At 47.7% G+C, this 18,900-nt stretch overlaps 6 protein-coding genes across 6 annotated transcripts; 5 read left to right on the forward strand and 1 right to left on the reverse strand.

Annotated features, from left to right (window-relative positions):
- Window positions 1-2,160: 2,160 nt before the first annotated feature.
- UREG_03147 (uncharacterized protein) lies at window positions 2,161-3,837 on the forward strand (the record flags this gene model as incomplete). Its single annotated transcript, XM_002543584.1, has 2 exons — window positions 2,161-2,444; window positions 2,505-3,837. The coding sequence occupies 2 exons, from the start codon at window positions 2,161-2,163 to the stop codon at window positions 3,835-3,837; spliced, it is 1,617 nt and encodes a 538-aa protein (XP_002543630.1).
- Window positions 3,838-5,486: 1,649 nt separating this feature from the next.
- On the forward strand, window positions 5,487-7,069 carry UREG_03148 (uncharacterized protein; the record flags this gene model as incomplete). Its single annotated transcript, XM_002543585.1, has 2 exons — window positions 5,487-5,791; window positions 5,854-7,069. 2 exons carry the CDS (start codon window positions 5,487-5,489, stop codon window positions 7,067-7,069), a joined length of 1,521 nt encoding a protein of 506 aa, XP_002543631.1.
- Window positions 7,070-8,964: 1,895 nt separating this feature from the next.
- On the forward strand, window positions 8,965-9,658 carry UREG_03149 (uncharacterized protein; the record flags this gene model as incomplete). Its single annotated transcript, XM_002543586.1, has 2 exons — window positions 8,965-9,087; window positions 9,350-9,658. 2 exons carry the CDS (start codon window positions 8,965-8,967, stop codon window positions 9,656-9,658), a joined length of 432 nt encoding a protein of 143 aa, XP_002543632.1.
- A 1,196-nt stretch (window positions 9,659-10,854) lies between these two features.
- On the forward strand, window positions 10,855-12,731 carry UREG_03150 (uncharacterized protein; the record flags this gene model as incomplete). Its single annotated transcript, XM_002543587.1, has 8 exons — window positions 10,855-10,886; window positions 10,940-11,036; window positions 11,087-11,115; window positions 11,210-11,495; window positions 11,546-11,855; window positions 11,936-11,988; window positions 12,112-12,328; window positions 12,499-12,731. The coding sequence occupies 8 exons, from the start codon at window positions 10,855-10,857 to the stop codon at window positions 12,729-12,731; spliced, it is 1,257 nt and encodes a 418-aa protein (XP_002543633.1).
- A 1,841-nt stretch (window positions 12,732-14,572) lies between these two features.
- On the forward strand, window positions 14,573-14,770 carry UREG_03151 (uncharacterized protein; the record flags this gene model as incomplete). Its single annotated transcript, XM_002543588.1, has 1 exon — window positions 14,573-14,770. One exon carries the CDS (start codon window positions 14,573-14,575, stop codon window positions 14,768-14,770), a length of 198 nt encoding a protein of 65 aa, XP_002543634.1.
- Window positions 14,771-15,129: 359 nt separating this feature from the next.
- Window positions 15,130-15,638, reverse strand: UREG_03152 (uncharacterized protein; the record flags this gene model as incomplete). The annotated part of the gene is made up of 2 exons (XM_002543589.1): window positions 15,130-15,186; window positions 15,366-15,638. 2 exons carry the CDS (start codon window positions 15,636-15,638, stop codon window positions 15,130-15,132), a joined length of 330 nt encoding a protein of 109 aa, XP_002543635.1.
- Between the last annotated feature and the right edge of the window lie 3,262 nt (window positions 15,639-18,900).

Raw genomic sequence — 18,900 nt, forward strand, 5'->3', positions numbered from 1 at the left:
GTATTATGTTAAACATCGAGTGCATTTGCTATTCTAGGACTATTTCACTAATAAATGTATTTCATGTCCCGGTTCATATGATGAAAACAGGCTCCTTTCTCTTGAAGATAAACGCATCTACTAGCTGATAATGTCCTTTCATGTCTGCAAATGCTGGCCATGCAGGCAACCGCTGAAACCTTTAGGGATTGGGATACACTTGTCGCCACATTTGTTGAATGGCCTCTCTTCCGCGCATCATTCCATTCCCAACTAGAGAGGTCCCCAAAGTCTGACAGCTCTGCGCGGGTTGTGCTGTTCTCACTGTGGGATGCAACAAGCAAACATGCAGGGTGCCGCGGCTGCATCTTGCCAGTTTGTTTCCTCGGAAATTTGCTAGCCGATCCATTTGTGATACCGTTCCAGGGGATCGGGGGTTTGAAAAAAACGGGATTGCTCGATTATTAGGGGTTGGGAAGCGTGAGGGTATTTCTGGCTTGGAATCTGGGCTATGGGGGTAGGAATTTTCTTGCCGCGGATGACAGATGCTCTATATATTGTCCGCGTACGGGGTATAATGTGCACCCACGGGCGGTACCTATCAGCGGAAAGAAAGGCCTTGGCTGCAAATACCATGGAAGACCGATGTGATTATGCATAACTGGTCAGAAATCTTCGAAGCCCGGCCGCATTCTCCGTTTGGGAGGTATACGTAGGAGGATGCGGGGGGTCCAATACTAGTTATTACTTGCTAGAACAGATCCCCTTCATTCTCTATTGTCCTTATGGCCTGAGCATGGGATATCTCGCAAAGTTTGGTCGGTGGCGGCACAACAGCTTCAGTCGTAATCTCGCAGAGTAGGCAGCAGCAATAGTAAAAGGCGCTTGCGAAAAGTTTTGAGGGGTCTATATGGGACAAGCGTATGCCTGATCACAATGGTTGGCGCCACAGACGGCGGCGGTGGAAGGCTGGGATAATCAAGCTTATCAAGAAAGGAGGAGGCGATGTCCGCGCTAAAGAGGTGGATGTTTTCCTTATCATTGCCATCAGTTAATAGTACTTTGGCCTAACATACCTTAAGTTAGAACAAAAAATAGAAATTATTCAGGCTCAGAAACATACCAAGAAAGTGAAAGATGGATCAAGACAGGCTTCCAAATGCTTCTGTAGCAGAGCATTGCGTTGGTTGGCTGCTACTGCTATCAGCATCGCCACTATGTATGGGTCATGATGGGGCACAGGAGGTCTAAGTCTCCTAGCCGTGAGCTTGCAGAGAGCTCTGGAGGGAGAACTGGATCGCCTGGGTTGACGACCCCAGGCGTAGTCCATGCGCAGTTTCTCAATACGAACACGGTCGATATAAGCAACAACAGGTCCGCAAACCGGGTTGTCGCCTCGGAGGTGGAAGGTAAGGCAAGGCAAAGTGCTGATAAGACGTTGATTGAAGTAAAACTTAAGGCCGCTCCTACAACACCATGTGAATTAAAGGCCTGGATGACCCAAGGGGTAGGAACCCACCGGCTTTTCAGAGGGCACTCAGGTTCAGCAAGTATATCTTCTATCGTCCCCTCCCGCCAGCCAGGGCCACTAAAAGTGAAAAGGGTTTTGGCATGCTGATATCCTGTGACGGGAAAGCCAGACTTTTCTGATTCGGGCGCTGGACAGGGCTCCTCGAAAGAGCACTGAAGCAACTCAACATGGCGCCCAGTCCACTGGATTGGAGGGACGAGAAGCCGTTCGCGGCAGTTCAGGCGAGCAAGTTCATAGATAGACAAGGCCGCCGGAGGGAGAGAGGGTGATGGCGGCGCCATCTATTACTTAACTAGTTAGTTAACTAGTTACTCTCTCCACGCTTCGGGAAGAAGACAGACGTAGGGACAACTAATTAATACGACATAAAGCCTCCAGCAACATCGCCTCGCGTTTGACCATTTTGTCCTGGTAAGCCCGCTGTTCCCAGGAATATCGCGAGTCTGTCGTTCAATCCCCAAACAGGCAAAAAGTAAACAGAATCCAGCCGAGTCTAGAGTTTCACGTGACGCGGACGGTCTCAACCCCTGAATGGAACAAAGGAGGCTGGCAAGGCACAAGTTACCACTGTCTCTTATTTTCATCACGGACGTCTTCCCCCACAACTTCATAATCTTTAGAACTGCTTAATCTTCCTTGGTCCTGCAATCATGGATCAGATAACCAAGCACAGAGTCGATCGGGCTGCGGAGGAGCTCATAGCCTCAATTGACCCTAAAAAGGTCTGTGAGCTAGCCTCATCCTTCCATCCAAGCAAAACCCCGTGCCGGATACTCTCAGTCTGGAAGAAAGGTAGCTTCAATGTCTGTTTTCCTGTGATATTCAATCAGGACCCGAAGAGTATGGAAGGCGAGAAATGGATGGTCAGGATTCCTCTTCTTCCTCGACTGGCATTTCCAGAAGAGAAAATGCGCAGCGAGGTTGCAACCATGAAGTAGGTGGTTATTTTTCCAAGTAGATAGTCTATTGGGAATACAGGCCTAACAGCGAATAGATATATCGCAGAGAAGACCACTATCCCCATCCCTTGTCTATATGGCTACTCTATAAACAGCGACAACATCCTCGGCCTTCCATTCATGCTAATGGGCTATGTGGAGGGCAAGTCATTGGCTGGCATTGAGATCCAGAATCTTGAGAGGAGTACAAGAGAACATTTATACAGCCAACTTGCTGATGTTTACATTCAACTTCACCACCAACAATTTGATCGCATTGGAGCTCTGACTCTTGATGAGAATGATAACTGGGTCTTTGCTCATAACCGCCCTATATCTGTTGATATCAATGAGCAAGAAGTAGCTGGGCTTGATTTCTGCTCTCGCTTTCTACCTCCTCAACAGACATTTACCTCTACAATTGACTATGTTTACCTAATTTTCAGGATTATCTACAATGACTACTACCGAGGCCCAGATTCAATCATGAATGAAGGTGATGCTCGGGCCTATCGGTATGGAATCTGGGCAGGTCAGGGCATTGCAATGGAATGGGTTAGATCAGAGTATAATCATGGCCCTTTCATTTTGATGCATGGAGATCTTCGCCCGCCTAATATTTTCATTGATGACAACTTCAACATCACATCAATTCTAGACTGGGAGTGGAGCCATACTGTACCAATCCAAATGTTTGCGGTCCCGCCTTACTGGCTCACAAATCATGAAGTACTAGAACTCGGTAACGCTTCGTTGTCCGCCCATTATACAGCGGCGGCTCTGGACTTCACTACCTCCTTATATGAACGCCTAGACAAATGTCACAATCCGAAGCGACTTCCGCGACTAGAACTCCCAATGTCTAAAATATGGAGCAAGCACGCGGATGATGAGGTCAACCGATCGGTCGCATATGGACTCTTGAAGCCTCATTACTTTGGGAATGTCTACAGTAAGGCTCTAGACCGTTCTTACTATGGTCAAGATCTTGTTGGAAGAGTGGAAGCTTTCTTTAAGTTGAAAATCCGACAACCCGAACTTGAGATCGTGAAACAAAAGGTAGTCGAACTAGCACGCTTTGAAAAGGAGAGACAAGAACTAGGGATTGAGCCTCGTTTAACCTTGGGAGCGCCACTGTTACCAGAAGAAGAAGCCGAAAGGTTAAAGTGGTTGGAGATGGGGGGCGAAGAAGGCTACAAAGCCCAGATACAGAAAGAAGTAGATGCGAAGATGGCCAGAATTCATGAGCTGCTCCGCAGAAAGCGCGAGTTGGACGAGCTGAATGCTTTGGCGACAAGACCACATTCGTGGTGGCCACTCATCGGCATCGGGGCGTATCTAGTGTACATCGTTAACATGAAAGGGAAATTGAGTTATGGGCGCTACTAGAAAAAGAGAACCCTCCACGATATGCCGAGAAGTTTGACTGAAACCTTGACAGCCTGCAACAAGGCGACCGCCGGGTTTATGGGTGCCCAAGTCGATGTATGCATAACCCGCGAACGGCGACCCGTTTGGACCCCAGATTCGCTGGATGTAAGCGAGATAATCCTTGCAACCGCCCAGTCTGCTTGCTCCGAAAAGTTGGGCTTCTGCCTATTCCGTAGGTGCATTTTCACTTTCTGGCTGTTTATGCATGAAGAGAGACGGGGGTTGTGGTTTCCGCCCGAGGCCGAAGAGTATTAACGTGTTCCTTAGGGTCTTGCTTCATGTAGTTGAAAGTTTCCCTGTAGGCATGTTCGAAGGGGAAACGAAGCCGCCCATACACGCGAATCCAGGCCAGTTCTTTTTCAGCAGGGACCGGAAGGACCAGTCGCGGGCCATCGTCTATAATTGTTGAAAATTGACAAAAACCTGTCATAGGTAAGCTAAGAGGGCCACAGTCTATATTTAGACTTGCACGACCATCTATCCACCATTGAAGACTTGCATAGGGCCCTATACAAAATCCATCTTCAGAACCCAGGATTGAAATATTAGGAGTGCCACGGGGTAGATCATGGGCATAGTATATACTGCCGCTGGCTGGTAGATCAATTGCGAAGAGCTTGTGTTCCAGCTTCACAATCTAAAAAAGAGATTTGAGTCTGTTTTTTTTTCAGAAAGATCAAACCAAGTTTCGCCTTTGGGTCTTCCAGGTAGCTTTTCCATCAGAATATACACAGTGCCGACGGGGTTAGCATCAGTTAAATAACCAAAACACGAGGCACAGGAATCCCATGGTGACAAAGGAAGGTCAATATAGCAACCTCGCCACTTCAACTCGTTGTAGAAATGTTGCTGGGTATGGAAATCAGGCAAGTATGGATGAGCCACGTTTGGTAAAACACGGTTGAAACCTCCTTCAGCAAGTTTGCAAGCATTTTAAATATCAGAAACAGGTCTGTCAGTCGCCTTTGCTGTGGCTTTCCTAAGTTCATTGATATCAAATTTTAGATACCATTCAGTCAAGCGTCGACGTTCATTGTATCTGTAAGATTGAGACCAGTAATCCTGAACAGCAGACATTGTGATTGTACCTGCCTGCACATGCAACCATATTCCAGAAATGTATTCGACATCTCGCTACCGGATTCCATGTCTTTGAAGGCAGGTTTGAGACGCAGGGCCATGATTGAAGAAACAAAAAAGTATTGCATATATAGCAAGTTCATGTTCAGGAGAGTCCGCGCCAACTCATAACTAGCGACGCTCTATGAGCAGTACTCGAGAGCAGTTGCTATCAGGTGATGCCAGGTGGCTGAAACGCATCCAGCCTACTCAGAGGTCATATAGTAGCATAGCTGTACGGAGTACTCCGTAGGATGCCATAATAGATTTTGGATGGTGATGTTGTTGTCCGACGATCATCCACCTTGCCTGATTTGGTCCTAGCGCCGTAAGCCCTCCGCAACGAACGACCAACAGGCAGCCGTCGAGATGAGCTGTCCCATGTCTCTGCGCAGAAAACACTGGAAAGTTCCCGTCATCAGTGATTTTGGCATAGCTCTGCCCACCACCCGCGGTTCTCAAGAGCAAATTGATTTCTTTCTGCTGGTATGGACCAGCTCACCCGTCATCTACTTGACAAAGAAGTCAAGAAGTTCATCAACTCGATCGAGCCATCTTTGGTCTGCAAATTAGCCTCCTCCTTACACCCTGAAAAGAAGCCATGCCATGTCTTCTCAGATCCACAGAAAGGGAGCTATAATATCTGTTTTCCGGTTGTTTTTACAGACTCAGAGGACCAGATTTCCGATGTTGAGTCAACTCAAAGTGCTGAACGATGGATGATCCGAATCCCCCTACTACCGCGTCTTGCTTTTCCTGAGGAAAAGATGCGTGGCGAGATTGCAACAATGAAGTAAGAAAAATGAGATGTTCCTGCTTTGTAGTCGAGTTCTAACATACTGCCTTGCTACATAGGTACATTGCTGAGAAAACCACTATCCCGATCCCACATCTTTTCAAATATTCCATCAACAGAGATAACATTCTTAATCTTCCCTTTATGGCCTTGGAGTACATCGCAGGCAAGACTCTTCATGGAATTGATGTGCCATGTCTTCCTGATGAGTTGAAGTCACATCTGTTTGATCAGCTTGCTGATGTCTATATTCAACTCTATCACCAGCAGTTTGATCATGTTGGTGCTCTCACACTAGACAGCAATGACAACTGGGTTTTTCAGCATAACCGCCCGCTCACCATTGAGCTGAATGATCAGGAGCTCAGTGGGATGAAAAGCTCTGAGATTATCCCTGCTCATCAAACCTACAATTCCACCATTGATTATGTCTATGCTGTCTTAAAATTGATTTTCAATGATTTTTACCATGGGAAGGATAGTGTTTTCAACAAGGAGGATGCACGGAACTACCTATATGGCATATTTGCATCTCAGGGTATTGTGATGGAATGGGTAGACCCAAAGGACAACCATGGGCCATTCATCCTCATGCATGGGGATCTTCGACCACCTAATGTCTTTGTGGATGCTGATTTGAACATCATCTCAATCATTGATTGGGAATGGAGTCACACAGTTCCACCACAAATGTTTGTCCCGCCATCCTGGATTACAGGCCAGGAGCTCCCAGCTGCCACTAAAAAGCCCTATGACTTTGCTTTTACAGTATATGTTTCCCAATTCCAGCGAGCCGCGAGAGAGTGGGAGGACAAACATTATAATCCAGATAAAAAGCTGAAGTTTATTCTTCCTCTGGTCAAACTTTGGAGCAAGCATCTCATGTCAGATACCTTTTTCATTGCCTACGCACTTTTAAAACCATGTTATTTTGGGAATGTCTACTGGAATTTGTTGGACAACATGTACTATGGAGAAGACAGTGACAAAAGAGTGGAGAGCTTCTTTAAACTGCGGAAGAAACAAGAGGAAGAATTGCAGAGAGTGCTGTCTAACCTTGAGGATTTTGAGAAGGAATTAGCACTGGAAGGATTAGACCCGCTTAAACCCCCTACGCTTGACCCAGCCAAAGGGAAAGAGGTTGCTGCTATACATCAAGTATGGAGGAAACCCAATCTTGAAAGGATCGTTGGCCTATTCCGTCGTTGGCTACCCTGCTCGCTGGTGGGTGTCAGTGTCTTTGTCTGCTGCATCATCGTCAAACGGCGGCGATAAATTGGGACGTTACCATCTCGTTTGTATGCTTTAGGCTTTATCGGACAGTAGCTGGATAGCTTGCTCCAAAACATGTATCTTCCCTCTGATCTCCCTCAATTCCAGCTGGTTCTTCTTTATCTCCTCCTCAGGAGATATCGTCTCTTCACGGTCTCGCAGTCCGCGCGATTTTTGGGCACTGGAGGAAAGCAGCTGCAACTCAGCAGCCCGGTGTTGGAGGCCCCCTATAAATTTTTCAAGTTCAAGGGCTTGTTTTTCGAGCTGCTCCTGCTCCTTGAGCTTCGCCCGCAGTTCGACATTGATATCTTCAGATAAGGATTTGTGGTTTTGGGAGGCCATTTTTCTTCACGTCTCTAAGAAAGAGCAAATCAGCATTATGTCAGGTGAAGTTTGTAGACAGGATACAAACTCCTTACGCAAAAAATGGATTCGTTGTTTCAGGACAATTTGGCCGTCGGCTTTGGATCACTACAGGAAAGTATCTGGAGGGGATTGGGGATTTATCACCAATTGATGGCCGCGAGCCGATTACCCCTCCATTTTTGCCTGTGCCAGCACATCCTCCAAGGAGCCAGGACGGATCAACCAATTGAGTAAGAAAATAGATCCAATGTGCATGGTTGCCTAATCAGAGCCGTAGACCCTGGAAGGGGGCTGCATGGCTGCTGAGACTTCAACTGGTTCCTTCAAATTCTGACAAAACCTCTATCATACTGACCAAAATCGAAACAGCGACAGCAGGATCATTTCAATGACAGTATGCTCAAAAAGGGGTACATTTGCCAGATGAGATATTCGATGCTGGTGGAATGACTTGCATGGGTTCTGCAACTTGCCGCCTAGTTAATTAACACGAAGCCACCGTGGACGGGCCCATTGTTCCATACCCGCGAACGCGAAGTGAGACCATGCACCAGTGAATCAAATTGTACGCATATTTACACCGAAGCTGAGAAAGGTTAATTCCCAAGATGCATCTCTTGGAAAAAGCAGCGATCTCGACGAAGAAGTGAAGCCTCTAGGATCGTAGAGCAACCACATCAGATATTCATCTGAATTCACATAATCCGGGCCGTTCTGACACCGACGGGCTGACTCGTGAAAGATATAAGGAGCATTTTCATTCGCCCTTTTTTTTCATAGATCGTTCGGTCACCCGCTCAGTTCCCCTGGGTTGTCGCCATTTCAGTGAACGTTGGCTTCCATAAAACACCGTATTTAACAGCCCTATAATAGATTAGTACCCATTAACAGTGAAACGTTAAGGAGAACTCACATCAGTTCAAGTCTTCAGTTCAGTCTCTGGCCCGTACTTAGTCTTTTAAGCAGGGCCATTGTAGTATATCCCCCCTCTTGTGGCCCCTTGAGCTTCCTGTATCAAAATTGTGTTTCCAGGCGTAGAATCTCCGCGCCATCTTCGCTAGAAGTCTTCGGGACGACGAACATATCACAGAATTGAAAATAACTTTGGCTGACTGACTCAATATATATGCAGAACCTCTGACATACATTCCGCCATTGTCATCCATCATCCGAGTCACGGAAATTTCCTAAGTATAGGTCACATGGAAAGACAAGGTTTTCTGATAGGTATGTTTTCCATAATGATAATGAAGAAAAGCTTTAAGGCTGCAATAAAATATCCGCCGAGCAAAGGCTATAGTGGCGAGATGGGAGCTGGAGTTTCTTCTACCCAGAAGAAGCTTGACCAGATGGAGGAACGCTTCTCGACAGCTTCACTGGGGATCAGGATTGCAATATGCTGATCAGTATTCAAACTTGCGTTGGTTGTAGGGCTAGGGGGTATGCAACAAGGTGAAGAGTCGTTGTATAGCAAGCTATGAAACAGAAGGCTTGCTCTTGGTGCTATCCTTGCAAGGCAATTAAGAAAGGGGATGTGCTTCTTAATTTATCCTCACCCGCTCCTTAAAAATTCGTATACCGTGAGAAACATCGCGAGAGAAGGCTATTTTTTGGCCCAGCGGGACGCTGAGGCCGAATCAGGAGCGGCTGGAGGCGTATAGCATACAGAACTTCCCCCATGACATGAAAATTGGATACAAGTTGCTTCTCCCCTTTGCTTGTGATGATGTCGACTTGGAGACGCGCCAAAATAGGCCATCATTAGGATCACCCAAACCAGGGACCGGAATTCCCAGCAAACCGTCGAATGAATTGTATCCTAACTGCATAGGTTGCATGTGGTACATGCCACAGCCGATCAAGTTTTTAAATCGAGGAGTTTTCAAATGAACTAGCTAGCCGCTTTGTGCTCCGTAGGACAAAGCTGCATCCACGGAACATGAGCGCATCAAACCAATAATTGTCACCGCTGCGCCATCTCTCGGAGAGGGGCTGGACTCTGGCTCTTCCCCGTCATGGTATTTGGCGTTGGCCTGCGGTATTGGAATCCGCACTATAGGGTGGTTGGGTGCATATCATGTGCGTAATGATGCACGAGGGAGGGCGCAGGATGAGGAATCAATGGGCCACCCTGGATTTGTGATTGTAGAGGCACAAAGCAACTCGCCTCGATTAACTACCCTTGACGATGATTTCCAAGCAGAGAGGAAAAATGTTCCAGTGTGAGGAGTAGGCAGAATAATAGCCGAAACCCCAGGTTCTCGTGGATGGTTTGTGGCCGGAGTTGGATCTTCGACCTCAAATGAACCTCAGCCTCTTTCATCCTTGAATCATCCATGATTATACACCTACATTCCGTCCCTGCCGGTCAACAACCCCATTTATTAGTATCCCATCTTGCATACCTACAAGAATGGGGCAAAGGTGACCTGTTGCAGCCCGGACTTCTATTCTAATGCATTGCTCCCAGTCCTACCATCCCAAACTCCGTCGAGGCCTAGAGCATGCTGTGCGTTCTCAGGTCCATGAGCCTTCCAAATTTTGCTCCCGTTTGCTATCTTCAGGTGTCTGACAGTATTGCATATTGATACTCAGTTGAATTTGGCGTGGATATTGTTATAATTCCCTGTCGTGGACGATTCTACATGGACACTGTGGTGCTCGTGGATACCCTGGGTAACACCAATGGAGCACTAAGCCTAGTTTATACCAATTCGCTTGAACCATTATTCTGAAGATGTTGCTTATCCCGCAACGGCTTTAGCTATCGCTTTACCTTCACCCACAATGGTTCATGATGTTGGAAAGTCATCGCAAAGACCAGAAGAACTAGAACAACTGTTCCATATCACTCACAAAGCGAATACCACTTCGATTTATTTTGAGGCTTGCTTTACTTCGGGGAGGGGATGCTTTCAGCCTACAAAACAATAACTTGGCCGATGTTTTGGATCAATGCTAGGCCTGGAGAGGGCTACGCATCCGGAATAATGCGGTAAAACCCATGGAATTCACAGCCGTGAAAGGTCCATTATACCTGCTTGAATAAAAGAGCGACGGCTCCAAACCGGACAGCCCTAGATACTGATGAGGAATACCCCAAAACAGGTCTCAATGCGCAAAGAATGCTTTGTTTTGTTTGTCGGTGCCTGAGATTCGTTTTCGAATTACTTTGTGATGATGTGCTTCCATCTCCATAGAGTTTGACTCGACAAAACATCGATTCTAGCCGACGAAAGAAGAACATACCTCGAAGGATGTCGCATCTCGACATAGGCAAACTGGTCAACCGATGGTGTATATAACTCGTTCCAGTCGCCAGCTTCCTTTCGCCTGTGATTTTGTTGCTCGGTACTGTGTGGATGAGCCCCCGATCGAGTAGCACTGGAAACAAATCACGGTTTGGCCCATACAGAACCAACATGATTGAGCGATATGGCATGCCATTACTCTGGTGAGCTAGCTTGCATTTTATTGATATGGAATTCGCGGCTAATTGGCCCGCAGCCGACGTGCAAACATAGTGCTTCCTACGAATTTTGGGTATGGATCTACAAGCCCTCGGTGGGCTTCGACTGTTGACAATTGGTTTGGGTTCAAAGGCGTAAGTCTTGACCGGCTTTTGCTATTCATAATGCTTACAACTATTGCTAGTGCAGTACAAGAAACTGTGCTGTTCCAAGGTTAGAGCCCCTAGCCCTGACGTTAAAATTAGACTAGTTCTTATGTTATTTTGATATCATGTCTGCGTTCCTGCTAACCTTTCTCAATTGGAAGCCGTGAACCCGCTTTTGAGCGCCTGAAGGAGACCGTGCGATTAAAGAACCGCCGCCATTACAACGTCAATTTGCTAAATATGCCCGAATTCTCAACCGCTTCACGGCCCTATCCAAGCCGAGGGAGCTTGTTCTCGAGCGAACGCCATTGGGAATACCAGCTCTTCCGCTACCACCGGCTAGGAAATCTCCATTGCCGCTTCACCAGCGTCATCAGCGACCCGGTGGACTATCATAACTCCCAGTTCATCGTACCCAAGGAAGCGGAATCAGAGCATCTCATACCGGTGAGATCCTTGCTCGCAAGTTGATACGACGACGAGCTTATCTATCCCAGCTTTCTTTGCATGTCCGATTTATCGAGGCAGCAAACAGGGGGTGGCTCCGAGGAAATAGAACAGGAGCTCGAGCGACGCGAGCGCCTCCCGTTGATTCAGTGATACTGAGGACTCTTTATTTTAATGGAAACACACTGCATTTTGACCTGAAGCCGGTGACCAGATTTAGTTCAAATTTCAGATCCCCTGCCGAACGTGTATGGGAGGCATACGGATCCAATACCAACCGCGAGACCATTGTCCTGGCCGAACGGGATATCAATACTGCTAAAATGACGGTGTTTGGACTTCAAAATTCGTGCGGCGATGGTAGGTGGCGGGTGCAGCTTAGTCGACTCGTCGAGGGCGACTTTGATGCAGCTTTCAGACTTCTGCGAAGTTTGCGAAAGGTAAACACCTTCCATTCTCCGATGATCGAGTGTCAATGCTTGACATACCCAACGTAAGAAAAAAAGAAGGTAAACTGACGGAAAATACAAAATAGGTATTGGCGGTCTTCCGATATCATCAAATGCCGGATATCAAAAACAGAACCCAGCGTGCCCGAAAGCTGATTAAGAAATAGTATGAGCTCATTGGGCGAAGAATCCCAGAGCTGCGATATCTGGAGGATCACTGGGACGAGTTTTATGACGACTACATGACGGAAATTGAGGACTATAATCGGAAATACTTGAACGATCGTATTGCGATGATACGAGACGCAATACATGGACTGTCAAATCGATGTGCGGCAATGGTGCGGAGAAGTCTTAATCTGCTAGAAGATGATATTCAACCGGGTATAATTCTTCCCAGATAAATTGTTCTGTGCAAGCCTAGCGTTTGTGCTTGTCGAGTTGAATGACTTTTGATTCTGATATGGCTCCTGAGAGATGTTAGCTAAACCCATTACTTCACCCCCTGTGGGCTCCGTTTTAGGATCTTGATAAGAGTAAGATCTAGGAACTAGTTTTTCACGAGGAAGGCTCAATGATCATTGCGGCTGGATTGGAGAGAAATCGCTGTCCCGAGCATTATTGGTCGCTCCCAGTCGTTACTGGACCCGTTCTTCTATTCTCCTTTCTTGAATGGTTCTTTGCAGCAGTCACTTTACAATCACCTGATGTCGATTCGGTTTCCGGGACCCTTAACGAAGGATGTTTCAAAAAGCCGCACGTGTATACGCTACTTCTTGGAAATTAGTATGGCTCAGTCTCGTCGAGGAGTCGACAAGGAGGGCCTGGAAATTTTCATCCGACCTGTTCATGGAAGGGCCTCGCGTGCGCTCCTAGTGTGCTTGCGGGGATAGTTCTGTTTTACAAACTGCGAGACTGCCTGGCGAAGTATCAGAAGCGACTGTGCTGTAAACGTCGCTGAAATTCCAAGGGGAAATCCAATCTCTATGATCCGCATCAGCTATCTTAATATTTTAATTGTAGGTGCATGGAATCGGCGGGAGTTGAGATGGTACGTGGTCCTGGTTGGGCGGCTGACGTATACACGTTATGTACTGCACATTATAGATACGGAGCACAGCGACTCATGGCGATTCTGTCTTCTCTCCTTCGCCGGGACGCAGAGACGTGCTGGGAATTCAAACTCAAACCTGTGACTCACCGGATCACGGATAATAAAACGGTTCTTCGCCATCGATAGCAACCGCTTGGACTGACGATATAAAGCTGACTTGTTCCCATGACTCGTATTAGGGATGTATGTGAAAAGGTCAGCCGATAGACGCAACCTTTTCGCCTGTCGTTGTACAAGTGCCGTGGGATAAACTGGCTGAGCTCGGTATTCATCCCAATTTACTAGGGACCTGGTGAAGACACAGCTCACTAGTAAAATGCGACCTCACAGCTGTGGGATACATTTGTCAAAGCTAAAATGTTTCTCGTCTTAATCTTTATCCGATTTGGGACATAGTCCGTTCAGAAACAACATTGAGACTGTCGACCGTGCCGCTTGAGAACCCGTTAGTTTCACAGTATTCATGACATTTGTCATTGCTCCCTTAGCCTCATATTTTGTTTCTCAAGGTATGAATGACGACAGCACGAAATAGCTAATAGTAGCCGACATGACCAGGCCAAGTCTCCCGAGGAAAGGTTGGTGTAACAATGAGAGCGAAAGGCAGGGCAAGCGAGGCCCTCAGTGAATGCTAATGAGCAAAATTTTCCCCGTCTGGCTTTCATGGTTCTCAATCTTCAATATCCTTTCGTTGTGATACTTTGCGATTATTTGGCTCATTGACGCGCAAGTCGTCCAATGCCGTGGCCATAGGAGCTCGATACAGTTAACTTGTGGGAGTACTCGGTAAGCGGTTCTTCTAGGCAATAATTGGATGATGACGACGAAAGTACAAAGATTTGGAATGAAAATGAGATTTCGTGAAATAATCGGACAGGCGCTTGCCATGCCCCGATTATTGGCTCGTCGTACCTGGCGCGGAGCGAACAATGCACGACCTCGTTCGCTTTAACATAGGAAATAATGTCCGTGTACCTTGTATGTATAGTAGGACAAGCTAGGAGCTTGATGCGGTGCGTTCCGCATACCGACGTCGCACGATTCAGCTTCCGAGTTCCAGTGAGGACCAACGCATCTTGGTTCGAAGTTCAATCAATGCCAGTGTGATTTCAGTTTTCAAGGTAATCGTGGGGTGGTGAAGAAATAATGAAGCGAAGCAAGCATCAGCTTCACCTCCCAAATAGCTGGAAATAGGCCTCTCTGCCCTTGGCTTGCATATGGCTGCCGCGTGGTAATGGCCTGTTGCTGGCTGACTGGGATCAGTTCGAAAGCCCAGGGGTTCCCAGGAGGTAATTACCCGGTTGGGTTCTGCTAACCGACCTGTTGCTAAGAATATGCACAAGAGTCTGAAAGCTCAAACAATAGCCCACTTGGCCCCTGAGAAGCTCGTAATACCCAGGGTACACAGGATGAGATTGTGCTCGAACCCTTAAATAACTGAAGGACGACCAGCAAGGATGGGGAGGAGAAACGCTTGAGCTGGAAGACATCATGCAAGGCAGAAAGCAAAAGCCATGGGTTCAGAGAGAGATAGCGGGAAAAAGCAAAAGAAAAGTAAAATCACAAAAAGGGCCAAAAATCAACAAGGAAAAACCGAAAAGAAGAAAATTGGCACCCACCGTCCAGGGAGCCGGGAACTGGGGAAATGGCACGTTTTCCTGCAAAGCTTGGGATATCGGGTTGTTTTGACATGGGCCATGTTGGTAATCTAGCGGTGACGAGGTTTAATATAAGATAACCCTGAATATAACAACCGGGACGAAGAAGTTTGTCTGATTTGTCTCGAAAGTTAGTGGGGGACATCATTAAATTCATTCTGAGTCGGTGAAGCAGGATGCCGGAAAGTGTTTGATTGCCGGCGACAGCTTTCGCTGGAAAACGAGGACCCGGGATTCTCTTATTACGTATATTTCTTACATATCTCGGTGACTTTTTATTGGAAGTGCGAATGGATGAGATTGTAAATCTTGTGCCTGGCTCAGATGATTATTGTGCTCTGCAGCCACCCGCGCATCGAGGCCCAAGCAACGTCGATAATCTTGCTGAAGGATGTCGACATGCTGCAGCTCGGTTAGAAGCGCCTCGTGAAGGAGGCAATGTCCTGGACTCCCGCGAGACGATGAGGAATCTTGATATTAGGTGATGCTTGCCTCATCGTCCCAAGGGATGATCTTGTCCGTTGAAAATGTTTCCTCCAGAAAGATTTGGTCTGCACTGGTGAGGCCCACGCCGTCATCGAGACATTTTACGCCGATAAAAGGATGATTGCTTTTTGTTTCTGGATCGTCGTCGTGGCCGAACGAGAACTGATGAGATCGATAAGATGGCCAGCGTTTTAAGCTTTTTGCGAAGAATAGCCTTGGTCACGCGGGACTTCGAGGAGTGGCTCATGCCATTCTTCAAGGCACAGAAGGGATTCGCTTCCGCATTTCGCGCCGGCAATATTCTTAAGGCTAAACTTCGCGGGGGAGTTGGAGCGAGATTCAAGCAGGACAGAAGAGGGGCTTTTAACCATTCTCTGGCAAAGAACGCTTTATCTCCAGGTATTAATTGGTTGAAGTGTCGTGGAAACAATGCCATTCGTGCTTAGGGAGGCGGGCGCTTCAAACCAGGAGATTTGGCCACAGACGGCGATACTTGGAGTCGGTTCCCTAGCTTCAGAGGGGTGAAGCGTCCCGTCTTGCACATATCACCCCTGTGTAACTATTTTGCGACGTTTAACCAGATATTGACTTGAAGATTTGAAATCATCTCCAAAAAGTTTCTCTTTTCGGTCTGCCTTATGAGATTTTCCTGGTATCATGATAAGGCGTATTTCGGTGTCCATGGCTATTTTTGTTATGATTGTTGTCCAACATCTGCGTCCCCTTCAATCCATGATGATGAAATATCACACTCAGGAAACGATGTTCCGGTTAGAGACTAAACCCTAAGTTATTTATACTTTCGGAGTCAGACCTGTTCTTGTTGAACTGATCCCGGACCAAGCGTTTGTAATTCTTCATTCTCCCACAAATCCGACGACGAAGCTAGCCACCATAGGAAAAGCTGAAACAGCAAGGGCCCACGCCTGTTCTGATTTATCGCGGCAGAAACAGGGACTGAGGACGACGGTTATTATTATGATTATCGTCACTCGGGGAATGTGAGGCACCGCTGTGATTATATCATCAACCATTCTCGTCGAGCACAAGTGAGATGCACCCGGGCCTGTGCAGCAGAGGGTGTTCAAGTTTATCATCGGAAGGGAGGATTTCGCCAGGGATGCATCCAGCGAGTAAGATCAGTTCTTTCGGGATTAATACGAAAATGGTGTTGAACCCACGAGTCTGGTTGTTTGGCTGGGATCTTAGACTACCCGCGAGCAGGACGTTTGCTTTTTCCCATCAGGATTAGTACTTTTTTTGGCTGGGAGCCTTCCCTATTTTGGGAATCTCCATGCGACCCATGTCGAGTTCTGGTCAGATCAGGTCAGGGCCATCTCTGAGTTTTCGTAGAGTCTGGCCGGGAATGAGGCACAGACTGTTCAACGTCAAGGTTCATGGCAATTGGCTTCCAAGACAATAGTGAGCCTTGTAAGACTTGAAGAGCTAACTCGCTAGCCGGTGGGAACAACTAACGGCTCAAACCGTCGACTATTGAGCGAGATGCAGTGCAGAGTCCGGAGTTGACGGAACGAAGCAGGGTGCGAGGAGGTTTGATGCTGGCGATGGGCGACGACGACGTGAAGTCGGCGATTGAGCCGCAGCAGGAGTCTTGGCAGCCAACGTCGGCCAAACCGTGAGAATTGATTCCATCGTCTCTCTGCTCCTGATCCTCTCGACAACGCTGCTCTTCCTCATCCGATCACAGATAGATCGTCCTGGCGAGATGATGTATCGCAAAACTCTCTTTGCGCTCAGCTGCCCCAGATTGGCCGCACAGGGAATGGGCTGTCCCGGCTAGGTTCCCGGTCTTTGGTCAGTCACGGCATCCTTGCAGGGCCCAGCGCAGGCTAACAGGGGCTCTCGTCACACACTTGCACAGAATCCCATCTTGCTGCGTTGAATCCCACAGGCCGGATGTCATTCTGCTCTTCCGCGATTGGCCGGGTACCTCGTGCTCTCCAGGTTTGCCCACACCAGCTGTGCCATTTCACTGGAGGTCTTTGATGATCAGATCAGCAGCCTCTGCACCCAATCGCCAGCCTCAATTCTGCGGCTAAGACCAATACCGAGAAGCTACGGGCGACTATCCCTCAACCCCCATCCCGTGAGCAGGGCCCCAAATCGGACGCTCGGATTCTCGTCGTCGCGCCCTCGCTTGGGGACCTATCCTTGTCCGCTTCAGAGCCGGATGTTGGAAGAGTACGGAGGAGTTCTATTGTATCGCCTGGCCGTGGCCGAGGAATCCTTTTTCTGGCTGTGGTGTTCAGCTTTTCCGCCAGGCACACCGAAAGTTCTTGTCAAACGGACCCGGCCCCACCACCGAAAACGAACGACGGGCGCGAGCTAATCACGCTCAAGCGTTGACAGGGCAAAAAAGCAATGGTTGGGAACCAAATCCGCGGGAGTTGAATTACGGAGACTTGTCACGATTTCCCAAACTTTCAACTATCCTCGAGGCGGAATACATGACCTGAAGAAGCCAGGTTCAGGTTCTGGACCGCGATCATGATGGTTATTTGTGATCTTATCCTGTCCAGAAAGCAAATGGGCCATTTCTTTGCCCAGTGACCACGGGCCCTGGCAGAATCCACTTCATTGAAAGGACGGAGACCTCTGAAAATAACAATTCCGCTGGCCCCCCGTACAGAGACACCTAGTCACTTACGAAGCATGAATGGGCAAACATCCGCCCTCTGTGCGTGCCTTCGTATCTGTTGTACCGCATGAGATGACAATTGTCGTCTTTATGATTATTTATTACCGCTGGATGCACGCCTCCCATGTCAGCCTGGTTGGCCCAAGAGCCCTCCGGGCTAGTGGCTTCTTGCGCCCATGCCATTGGTGCATTTACTCTCAATCCTTTTGGCTTCCGAGCCTTGAACAAGATTGGGTTGTTTGGGCTGCGCAACTCGAACTTTAGCCCACCCTCACAGACCAGGGTCTATTTTCGCTAATCACATCAGACGAGCTCTATTCACTTCCCTTCTCAAATAATAACTAATTGTCATAATTCTCCTTTGTGTCCCACACTCCATTTCTGGCGGTTTAGTTTTATCGGGTCCCTTTTATTGGTCACGGGTCACAGACCAGTTCCAAAACTGTATTGATCCAACAAAATTCTCTTTGAGTTGCCGCAATAGTCTGTCTGTCATGGCTCCGTTAGCTAACCTCAGAGCAGTTTGGCTCCTTTTGGGGCCAAATAAATCTGCCTTTCATCAACCCATGATCGACATGAAAGGCCCTGCTTCTCCCCCCAGACAAACCCTATTGTCCCAAGCATTTGGTGTGGATTTGAGTCGTTTGGTGTCACTGCGCTTAGCCCAAGCTGCGGGACATTTTTGGGGAACTCTTGTACATTATTAAAGTGATCTGTGCCGTCGCTTGGAATCATATACATAAGGTACATTCTCCTCTCCATTCTATTCACCCAATCTTTATGCTTAATTACAAACAAACATCCAGCTAAGAGTCCTCACTAGCCGCACCGATCTCTAATATTCCTTTTTCATTTTTGATATATCCCTTTTCCACACCCACATCAACACCTTCCTTTGAGCTCTCTCCTCCCTCACTGGAATTCAATAGAGGCTTGTTTGACTCGTTGTGTCGTTTCTTCGTCGCACGTTGACCATCCGGTATTCCAACACCCATTCCACCTCGAAGATTCGACCCAAAACGAGGAACTCCAAGAGTCG

Source organism: Uncinocarpus reesii, genomic scaffold, assembly GCF_000003515.1.
Source record: "Uncinocarpus reesii 1704 scaffold_2 genomic scaffold, whole genome shotgun sequence".
Taxonomy (NCBI): Eukaryota; Fungi; Ascomycota; class Eurotiomycetes; order Onygenales; family Onygenaceae; genus Uncinocarpus; species Uncinocarpus reesii.